Source organism: Gymnodraco acuticeps, unplaced genomic scaffold (assembly GCF_902827175.1).
Source record: "Gymnodraco acuticeps unplaced genomic scaffold, fGymAcu1.1, whole genome shotgun sequence".
Lineage (NCBI taxonomy): Eukaryota > Metazoa > Chordata > Actinopteri > Perciformes > Bathydraconidae > Gymnodraco > Gymnodraco acuticeps.
In genome coordinates, this window is record NW_022990398.1 from 475,983 (window position 1) to 488,008 (window position 12,026).

At 40.9% G+C, this 12,026-nt stretch overlaps 1 protein-coding gene across 2 annotated transcripts in view; it reads right to left on the minus strand.

The window, feature by feature from the left end:
* Positions 1 to 1,955: 1,955 nt before the first annotated feature.
* The window catches only part of clmpb (CXADR like membrane protein b), a 77,402-nt gene continuing 67,331 nt past the window's right edge, over positions 1,956 to 12,026 (minus strand). For both annotated transcript variants that reach the window (XM_034224773.1, XM_034224774.1), the window contains exons 5-7: positions 11,693 to 11,815; positions 11,095 to 11,236; positions 1,956 to 7,018 (exon numbers count right to left, since the gene is read on the minus strand). In XM_034224773.1, the coding sequence (XP_034080664.1) occupies positions 6,685 to 7,018; positions 11,095 to 11,236; positions 11,693 to 11,815 (599 nt within the window). In that variant the 3' untranslated portion in view covers positions 1,956 to 6,684. The remainder of the gene's footprint in view (positions 7,019 to 11,094; positions 11,237 to 11,692; positions 11,816 to 12,026) is intronic.

Sequence of the window (12,026 nt, forward strand, 5' to 3'; positions counted from 1 at the left end):
TAACTAATCTGATGGTGTATGATGTGTGATTTATGATTTCTCTCATCTCATTAAGAGCCGATACGCGTCACAGATAACACCAGAGTTATCCCCAATCAACACCAGGGGGTGCAATTATATCACGGACTTCAATTCTGAAGGGCTTGTGTGGCAATCTGCGAGTATTTACTTTAGCAGATTACAGAGAAAGACCAAGAGCAAAAAGATTTGGTATTAATTAGTCTAAAAAGTTCGCTTAGAGCAAAACATGTCCTATCTGTGTGATAACATATTTATCACTTTCGAATTGGGGCTAATTAGTGTGTAAGTGTCCGTGTTAATCCCCGATTGTGACACATCATGCTATTAGATGATTTGCAACAACACTGATGTGACCTAAATAGGCAAAAAAATAGACAACATTTAAAAAAATAATAATTCTGAGGCAATACAAATAACGGTTTTGAGTTTCCTGATGGTCCAAGCAGTAGCAAAACACACAGCCTGTATTTATACGTGTGTGTGCGTGGGCATGCCAGGGCTTATGACAGTGTCTTCACACATGGCTAGTCATGTGGAACAAAAGGCATAGAGGCATTAAACAGAAAGTGGTGAAAAGTGATCAGGCCTTAAAAATGTGATCTTGCTTAATATGGATGCTGTGTTTAATTCAGCGAGCAGTCTGCAGCCCAATCCTCAACAAGCTGATGCCTGTAATTGCATTATCCTCCATGGCGCGTTCAAGTGCATTTACTCAGAGTATTATTTCCACTCTTTTAACCCACTTGCCAGTATTTTTCGTACCTTTTGTGTGCATCCTTGAATTAGAGATAAAGTCACACACTGTCTCTTTAACCGGGGGCGACAAAGGCAATCCATCTTGGCAGTTCAATAGATTATCAACATAGGAAGAACTTTTTAGAGGGAGGAGATAAATGTCAGTCAATAAGTGGCTGACAGGTCATGGATATCGCTGACCCTGTTGCTACAAGCTTGAGTGTCACGTTGAAAAGGAGGAGAATAGGAGGCTTCTACCGAGTGTCTGCATCCTCAGCTACTCTAAGAACACAGATAATAAGAACAGAGATAATACTGGGCTTAGTTACAGCTCTATAAAATAGGACGTCTATATGTGTAACAACATACTTTAAAGGCCCATTCTAGTGTTGTGGTATGTTTAAGCCATGGATGTGTAAAGAATCTGAATGGTTCCTATTTATTAAAATGAAAGTGCATACTTTTCATTACTCTTACATGAATACAACATTTGTATAAAGAAATAAAAATCACTACTAAACATTCTGCCACTGTATTCAGTTATAAATGCCCAAACAGTAGCCCTGTTGTGAGCATGCCGATGCTTACATGCTGGTGTTTAGCAGGTGTTAGCCATGTTCAACATTTATGATTAGCATGATGGAATGCTAATCTTTGCTAATAAGCACTAAGAAGTACTCTTTAGTGTACCAAGAGTAGCAGAGGCTGATGGGAAGTTCAATTGTTTTCAAGGTTTTCCAAATGAGAAACTGAAATGTTCATATTTTGATCAAGCTATTTTACGTCATCTTGAAGGGGGGCAAGATAAATCCATTTTGAGATATTTTCAAGATAAGTGAAAAGTGACTTTACATTACTAAAAAGACAGTTTGGGGACTATGTATATCTGTCCAACATGCAATGGCAATCCATAGAGTCCTTTTGAGGTATTTCATGTTTTTTCATGTCAACTGAAAATACCTAAAAGTTAGTTAACAGAATTTGTTATGTGAATACGTTAGCAGGGACTTTCCGAGTGAAGACAATGAAAGGGAGACTTGCAATAATACTTTTCTAAACCCATTGCACAGAAAAGACACAACACATATATCTCACTTAGGACTGGAGTGTTACAAATATTCAGTGTGATTCTTGATTTTTTTCAAATGTTACTCTTTTCAAAAAAGGCGATACTCCAAATCAAGATGCAACAAGACCAATTAAGTTGTCATTGAATATTTTATTTGCAAATGAAAGAGTAATAACTCAGAAGTCGTAAAAATATACATTTTTTACTTGTGATATTTACATGGATTGTTTTCATCAAACGAACAAACAAAACATTTCTGTACTGTTTTTATAAAACCAAAGAGAAGCCACGGCAGAGAAAAGATGAGAGTAAAGAAAACAAAAGTGTCTTACATTTCCCTTTAGTGACGCTCAGCGTGTCTTCCCCTGACATCGAGACAATGTCGTCAAGGGAAACCGCGGACCACACAGATCCCACGCAGGCCCGTGATGAGCAAAGCACACAAAAAAAGTGCAAAGTACATGGATGATGAGTTCAAAGCAAAGAAGAAGACAAAAATAAAGCTTCAGAAAATCTTCTGTGAGTATATTTACAATTGTAGATTTTTTTTTCTAATATTTTCAGTCGAATACAGTTATGTTACATCAAAGCAAAGCATTCCCGTTCGTCTGCTCAATCTCCTTTGACATGCAGGTACCGTTGCTTTCCTTATTGAGGTGGAGCCCCCATTCATCTCCTCACTCAAAAGAAGCAATACATCACATTCCCCTATACTGACAAACAAGGCCAAACCACAGCCTTAGCATCACTTTGCTCTGCTCAACAGCTTTAATCAGAAATAAAACTGCTTAATAGAACATAAAAAATAGTGGCTACATGAGATTCATACACCTATCATATAACGCAGGATAACCACTTAATGATTTTAATGTTTACTGCACCTTTCAGTGTTGATAATAAGACAATATACGTATAGTGCTGATGGATACTGTTTTAAAGAATGATATTGGATGTGCTGCTGACGCCGTTTTAAGACTTCCCTCCTGCACTCTTGACTGAACTGACAAAAGCTCCTTAAAATTCATTTGTTGGAAAAGAGCACAAGTTGTCAGGCCACAAAGCTGCACACATGAGAGGAGAGACGCAACGCGAGGGCTCATAAACTGGGGAACCTGCCACCTGAGACCTGCAGTTGCTGGGAAGCAAATCAAAAAGCTTGGAGGAATTTAACAACTGGAAGACTTGCATCCCGTCCTCCACCTCCACTGCTACTTTCATCTGTAGTGCAGGGAATTTCAATGGCTCGTAATCAATCCTGTTATACTTCTCCTGAATCTCAGTACTACTCTCACAGACTCCCATGGGGAAAAAAACCTCTTGAAGCTTATACTATCCAGATTGTTGAAATGCATAGGAGAGTTTGAGTGCATGTGTGTTTGCATGCACATTTGTGTGTGTTTTGTTACAGTAGCTGTGTGTGTGTGTGTGTGTGTGTGTGTGTGTGTGTGTGTGTGTGTGTGTGTGTCCTGTGTGATGCAGAGTAGAGTGAGCCTTTTCTGTGCTGCGTTTTGTATCCTGGTTCCATCAGTCAGTCGTAATAACTTCAGACATTCAATCCATCAAATTGATTCTGAAGGAGCTGAAATAACATGACTTCTGGGCTTTTGTTTGTGCAAACTGTGTGTGTGTGCATGTGCAACTGTGAATGTGCATGAAGCACACACCTGTGTTTCCGTGCGGACCTGAATGTGCCATGTGTACCTGTTTATGTGTGTGTATATACAAGTTTAAGCGGTTTTGGATGTGTGTGCGCCTTGAGATGCCATGTTAAAAGACAGCAAGAGCAAGGAGAGAGCGTACAAGTGGCCTCCAGAGCTGACAATATTATGAATTATGGACGTACTTTGTCTCGAAACACCACCCCCACAAGCAAAAACACGACTGTTGCCTGTGAAGCCAAGTTCAATATGCATAAAAAGTCAGTGAAAACTAAAATATACCCTGCCAGTCTGCAGTCATATCAATTTGGATAGAGGTTACTTTGCATGACTGGATCCTCCTCACTCATTGAATGGCTAACATGAGAGTGTGTGGGTGTGGCCCAAGGGCTTATACTGAATTGACATGCACACACCCACAGAGACACACTCACACACATTCACAAACATGCATGCATGCATGCATGCACGCACGCACAGTCACACACACACAGTAGCTTCCCTGCTCAGTATGAACCGCTGTCTGTAGTTGAATATAAAAGCCTTTTTTTTTTTCTTAACTTCCCCTACAGGTAAGTCACGTGAGAAATCCCGCAAGTGAAGTTAAAACACAGGTGCTTTTTAGACAGATGTTGGTTTCCAAAGTTTTGAGGTTCTATTCATCTTGTGGATCAGTGTGGACATTTTGAGGGTTAAAGCCAAGCTATAATATTGAACGCTTTGGACATACTGATAAGTGGTCCCTCTTAGAACCTGAATTGGAGCGTAATTAGTATATCCTGAGAGTACTTTAAAAATAAAAACCTCTTATTTCCTTTGACACTATGAAGAACGGCCTCACACATTTCTATGGTGATTTATACACAAGTGGGAATACAAGTATGGTGTGCCAGATTAAAGTCTAGGGTCAACCAAAATGACTTTAAATAGTCATTGCAGATTAAATGGAAACATGGCAATTTATTTTCAAGATTAACGCCTCATTCCTGCTCAAGGGGACATTTTGATAGAGGTGCCTTAGAATAGGTCACGTAGTCACCAAACATAGGAATATTTATCCTCTGGGGATCAATAAAATCTATACTACATCTCATGAGCATCTTGCTGGATATGGATTTATATTCTTATTTTCCTGCAGTATAATAGTTACATTAATACAGACCAAATATGTGAGAGGTGACATCAGAATTCACTTGTTCCTACAACATGTGCACAAAAAACAAGGTTTAATTTCACTTCTGGGTTTCCCATTTGACTTTTTTGTAAGAGGTAAACCTCTCACATACCCTTATTTAAATTAAATGACATCATGTGCGTATATCTATCTGTATATACAATATAAAACAAGACTGATTACAGAATGTACAGTACATTGTCCCATGGCATGGGAATGCTTTCTCCCCATGGATAATTTACTCTGCTGGGTGCTTCCTATAGGCTACATCTGTTATTATAGGGCAAGTTCTGTGACGTTGTATCGTTCAGTATTTGCTACTGTTGACCCTCAAAGCTGGATGTGAACAGAGACTTAACCACTGGTGTGCTGGAGATAAGGAGAAAGAAAGAAAAGCAGAAGAGGGATTGCAAAGGCACACGAGATAGGCTACTTGCCCCCTTTTTTCAGATACTTTCAATCAAACTGCACTGGGTCTGTCTGAGGAGACGACAAAAAGGGGAATTGGCTGATAGCACGGCTCGACCAATAACCAAGCAGGTGCCGGTTATTCAGAGAGAAAGCAATCGAGAAACACTCCATTGTTATGGATCCAGGGAGAGCACTGTCAATGATACCATACACACCCTATACAATTGAAGTCTCTGGAATCATACTCCCTTCATTCAGACAAAGAAATTGTAAAATTGAACGTCAAGGTCAATTCTTTGTGCCTTAGCTCCAATATTGATTCAGTACCTCAAAGGAATGGGATCCGCCATCTTTGTACATCTCACATTCACGGTGACAGATTTTGGTTTCAGTTCAGAAATGTAGCAGGTAAACAAAAGAGTGAAAACAATAATTAACCCATCCTAAGGATTGGTGGCACTTCTTCATATGGATGAAAGGACATATAGCTGTCTGTCACCCCTTTTACAACCTGTTCAGAGAGAAAGAAGAAACACAGGAAAACAGAAAGAAAAGAAAAAACAAGTCCAGCTGGTCTAATAGATGCTTATCCACTATATTTAAAGTATTGACTCGCTATAGGCCTAATACATACTATTTTATTATTCAGGAAAGATATTCAGTACCAGAAAAGGATGTCCATAGACAGGATGCGGGGAGCGGGGTCATATTAACTCCATTGATCTGACTTCACTGTCATTGCTACATCCTTGTACCTGAAGTTTCCCCTGCTGATTGGTTTATCAGACGAGCTGTTTGTGAGTCAGTCTCAGGAGCGCTGCGGTTTTTCACGGGTTCGTTACGAGAGCACAAAAAGAGCGAGAGCAGTGAGGCGGATGATGTCCACGCCGCACACGGTGTCTATCCACATGGATGGGCACACCGGCCCGGCCGTTGGGAGGGTTTGTGGTTTCGGAGCAGGTGCTGGAGGCAGCGAGTCGGAGGTGCAGGGTGACATGAATCAGAGAATCACCCCCTCCCGTCCTCCCAGAGAGAAAAAAAGCAGTCTCACACTCACGTTTTTACCCTCTTTGTTTCCACCGTGCTTCTATCCATCTTTCAAAGCTCAACAGCTGTATGACTCCATTGATGTCTGGCTGAGAGTTTGGATCCACTTCGTCATCCAGTCTTTACTGTCTCCTTTCCCCCCGCCTCTCCTCTCCTGCATGCCTAACCCTTTGATTTGAAGAATACATAAAAGCTCTCCTACTGTAGGGGGCTCCTTCCACCACGCTGCACACAATACTTCCCTCTGCCTTCCAAAGCCAAAGAGACGACAAACAAGTTTTGCCTTTGGCCTTGAGACACGAACAGTGTTGCATCTCGGGTCTTGTTTTTTATTTTATTTTGTTGTTTTATGTAATTCAGTTGGGGGCAAGCATGTCTTGTTTCCATTTTTAAGTATGCATTCATTAAAAGTACTTTTAGACTTATAGTATTGATTCTTGTAATTACATCCTTTTAACTAGTTGCATTTCTTTGTCTATGGAAGAGTCTCAGTCTTTGGGAGGGGGCTCGGGGGGTTTGGGCTGGGATGGGGTTCTCATGAGGCTGCAGGAGGGGGTGGGCTTTCAGTCCTACACAGTCTGAAAGGCCTTGGTCTGGGCGGGGACCATGAGGGTTGGGGGTGTGGGCCCAGACGTGTTCCTGGAGTTGTATTTGGGAGTGGCGGGGGGCTCTGGGGTCTTGGGCACCACTGAAGCGTAGGCTGGAGGGGACTGGGGGAAGCCTGGAGGCTGTCCATTTTCCTTGAGAGCTGCTACAGCCGGTGGGCGGGGGCGGTGGCCGCGCTGGGCGCTGTTGTGCACCATGGACTGGGTGGAGGAGGCCCCGGAGCGGGAGCTGCCGGAGCGGGACGAGGACAGGGAGTTGGGCTTCACTAGCTTGGCCTTGGGAGCCTCAGCATCCTCCCTGTGGGGAGAAACACAGACATCAAACAGTGATGACAAAGTGTATTACTTATATCAGCTATGCTTCTGAAAGAGGACATATTCTGCTCATTTTCAGGTTCATATTAGTTTTTGTGCCACTACTGTTTCCATGCTTTAATGTTCAAATAGATCTTAGGTCAGCTTAGTTTGTCGGATAATCAAAACACTTAACTGGCTTTAAACATGATGAAAGAAGATATTACACACATAAAATTCATGTAATGACTTACTGTTAAATTAGGTAAGTAGTAGAGGAATAGTTTATCTGAATTTTTACAAATTGTAGCAGGTTTAAAGGGTTCATATTAGTATATTGTACCTCTACTGTGACATGTTTCCATGTGGCTCTGTTGTGATTGGTCAACCGCTTTAAGATTTCCCGCCCCCTTAGCCTATCAGTTAAAATGTGTTGGAGCGCTAGCCAATAGAAGCGCGAGTAAAAGGGGGGGGGGTATGTTTATTTTACATGCACATAAACCTATATAACACACTACAGGAGAGGTAACCCTAACACAAGCAATAATAATAGGGCCCCTTTAAATGAGAGAAGAGAAAGACAACTATAGAGGCCCTCAAAGCGAAAAGACCAATGCCAAGGCCTTATATCTTGTTTTTTTTAGTCGTATCTCAGATGAAGATGGACTTTTTATTAATCCCCGTGGGGAAATTGTTTCTCTGCATTTGACCCATCCTAGTGTTAGGAGCAGTGGGCTGCCATTTTGAACGGCACCCGGGGAGCAGTGTAGGGAACGGTGCCTTGCTCAGGGACACCTCGGTAGCACTTGGTCTTGTCGGGACTTGAACTGGTGACCTTCCAGCTGCCAAGCAAAGTCCCTATCGACTTCGCCACCACCGCCCCTTCACCATGTCTTTGCACCATGTCTTAAGGTTACCAAAGTATAGAACAATGTGTGTACCCACCCCATGATACTTATCTGCTCAAATATTTACTGGGTTTTTCCAAGGTATATTCTTACCCAAAGTTAAATATAAATCAGGCGAGTGATTTTTTCCACAATCCTGCTGACAAGAGCTAAGCAAAGTATATTTCCCTTACACTATTCAAATACCATATTCACATGGGACCAGTTTTATAGATTACATTCAACAATAAAGTTGAATCTGATCTAATATGAAGACCTCATTTATTTCAGCATCTTAGTTTTGTGAAACAAATTTGCATTGAATAATGAAATCTGCGGAAGTCACTAGTTCCCAGATACGATTGTTAAATGACACAAAGGTTTCTGCTGAGAACACAATAAAACCTTTGCTTTGTAACTCAATTATTTTAGCACAGAAGAATAGAAACTTCCTGGTAAAAAAAACACTTTTCAGTAGCATTAATCACGGAAACCAATACAATTTATGCTGTGATGGAATTTGGATGGATTGGAATGGCAGTGGGTCTTTGCAGTTATTATACATCTCTGTCACCAGGTAACCAGGGTGTGTGGGCGGCGGGGCGAAGTCAGCAGGTAATATTATCCCATTGATATAAGGCTTATATTCGCTACAGAAATAGAAACCTCTCCACTGTGTGCTGTTCGGTACTTTCACCAGAGAAGGTTTTATAACTCTTGAAAAAAAATGAAAGTTTTTAAACAGCGGAGAGGTTTGGTCTAAATCCAAGAGATTCTGCATCACTAAAGGTTTGGTTCAACTCATTAGAGGAAAGACTCAGACTCTGAACATGGTACGAAAACAGAAAACACCACATCTACATTATTTACTGCTTGCTGTCTCCTCATCCGCTCTGTATTATGCATTGTTACATCAGTAAATATGCACCCACTCCAGTCTGTCACAAAAAAAGGCAGTTTCTTTTACAAGTTTCATTAGCAGTCCACAGGGGCTGACACAGACTAAAGTGAGAAATACAAATACCATTTTAAATTAAATATTGTGGTTATTTTAAGACTTAAAAAGAGAAAATAAACGTTGTTTTGAACAGAACCTTATATAAATACCAGCAATGAAAATAAGACTAATTATGTGCAAATGATTGTTACTTTTGATACTGTGAGGTCCCTATCTAACACTACCTCTTTGAAAATCTGCACATCCTTCCACTTCTGTGTAAATATATATATATTTTTTACATGTTAATTGTTTTTATAATTGTTCTATTTTTGATCGTCAATTTACAGCTTATTTCCTTATATTATATGTGTTCGCTCCACTATTCACAAAAGCAAATTCCTTGTATGTGTAAACGTACTTGGCAATACACCTATTATTGCATATAATATTGCAATATTAGTCAAAAATATATTGCAATCAGATTTTTTTTTCCAACTCATTCAGCCCCTCTGCTCTGATGCCACACACACTGTGTTGCAATCAGAGCTGGATGTAACGCGTTACAAAGTAACACGTTACTGTAATAATAATACTGTGTCGGTAACGAAGTAGTGTCACGCGTTACTTTTATAATTCAGTAATCACACTACAGTTACTAACATTGCCCCGACACGCGTTACTTCGTTACTTTTATAAAATAATCACACTCACTGACAGACAAGAGGGGTTTCCGCCGCAGGTTCATATACATGTAGGCCTATGTAATCTGCGCGATTTGCGAGACCACATCTCCACGTGCAGTGCTGCATAAACATGGATGAGTCTTTTCATCTGTAAACTCCCTCAACGGGGCGCTCGCTCTCTTTTGTTGATCGCCCTCTCACGGGTGAACAGTTCAATGTCCCGCTTCATTGTAGGAATTCTGCTATGTCTCTACCACTTTAGTTTGATCATCTCTGTTACTAAGTTATGGAATACTAAATACATAAGTCATTAGATACCTTACCGTTACTGCGCTCATAAAGAATGATAAGAATAATGCGTCTTGAACTGGTTTCATTAATTAGTGTCTTGACGTTTCACAGACTGTTAGCTTGTTGTGTGGCTGGTAGCCTATTTTAGAGCATATAAAAAGAAAGACTTGTGTTATGTCTTCCTTAATGCAATAGTAATTGGGGGTGCAAGTGGAGTCTCGCAGAGGCAAAACTGTGGCGCGCTTACACTGTAGGTGCACCACAGTCTGCGTGATCTGCCTGTAGGGAGGGGCGGGCCGGCCCTGCGAGTAAAGTAACGAGTAAAGTAACGAGTTACTTTATGCAGAGAGTAACGAAGTAGTGTAATAAATTACTTTAAAAAAAAGTAATATGTAATATATTACTTTTTTTTAGTAACGACCCCATCTCTGGTTGCAATATATATTTTTTTCTGTCTCATCAGCCCCCCTACTGTATGCCTTTTTCTCCCTCACTGGAAATCTCTTTTTGCAAGAGATATTGCATCGGCTTATCCATGGTTTTGTTAATGTTCCAGTTTAGTTCGTCAGATAATCAAAACACTTAACTGGCTTTAAACATGATGAAAGAAGATATTACACACATTAAATTCATATAATGACCTAATATTAAATTAGGTTAGCACTTTAAGTAGTAGAGGAGTAGTTTATCTGAATTTCTACAAATTGTAGCATGTTTAGAGAGTTCATTTAAGTATTTTGTACCTCTTTTGTGACAAAAAGGTATTTCTTTTTCTCTTACTACCTGTGCTCTTTTTACACTGTCTGAAAGTCTGCTCTGATTGGTTAGCTGGCCGGCTTTGTTGTGATTGGTCAACCGCTTAGAGATGTCTCGCCTCCCCGGGCGCCGTACATAATGGCAGCGCACTGCTCCTAACACTAGGATGGGTCAAATGCAGAGAAACCGTTTCGTTACATAGTACCTGTACTACATAATGACAATAAGTTGAATCTTCAATCTTCTTCAATCTTCTTCTTCTCTTAGCCTATCATGTACAATGTGTTTGAGTGCTGGCCAAGGGATTTTAGCCTTTGCAGACCATTTACAAGCTCAACAACCTTTGTCACAAACTACAGGAAAGGGGAAACCCCAAGGAGCATAATAGGGCCCCTTTAAACTAATTTAAAAGTGTGAACTAAACTAACAGATGCAGATATGAAAGCACACATGGAGAAATATGACAGCACTCATAATCACATAAGACTAAACCACATAAGAAGAATAAAGAGTGGTATTTCACCTGATCTCATTTGGAGTCTCCTCCTCCTCGTACTTCTTCTTCTCTTTCTTCCGGAAGACGAGCCAGATGATTAATATGACAATGAGGACACCGAGGGAAATGCCCACCACCGCACCTGCTACCATTCCTACATCCCTCACGTCTGTGAATGGAAAAAAAGGAAGTGATGAATATATATTTTTTTTATCGCTCACAAATACTTATATTCCATGCTCATTTCCTGGAAGTACCCCAACATGGGAGTGGCAAAATCCAATCTCACACAAGGGTTATTTCTGCTGAGCTACTATATGTGTCATTTTCTCCACATATGACCCTGACAGTCCTGGGCCTCTCCAGAAAAGGTATTAGTGTGACAGTGAAACATATATGTTGGGGCATTGGTGTTGACCAGTAGCCACCAGCTTGTGTTTAGTGAGTCCCTGAAGTGTTGCAGAACTGGGGGAGGGAGAGAAGGGGAGGTGGATGGAAAGGCAGGGAGGGGTATACATGTATTTCCAGCTGCAGTTTGAAACAATAACCATCAATCAGCGTGGCAGTTTGGTGTGAGGAGAACGCTGAGAGGTCGACTCTCCCTTTCCCCTCTCCCAAAACTCACGTTGCATTGTGACCTCAATGGTGCAGTTCTCCTCCCCCACGTCATTGCTCGCCGTGCACCTGTAGACTCCTGTGCTGTCCATAGTGAGATTCCTCAGAGTCACGAGCTCGGGGTTCTTGAGATCTGCAACGTTTAAAACAAAAATAAATATTTGCGTGCAAGTGTCTGCTCTATATTGTTTCACATTCCTGCACGTTTATCAACAACGTCAATTACATCTGCAGCACTCGAGAGACAGCTGAAATGTATTTTGTGGTTGAGCAGAGGGACATTGATGGAGTGTTTATTTAAGAGCGAGGCGAAGGACTTGAAGAGAATAGCAGGAGCGTGTTTG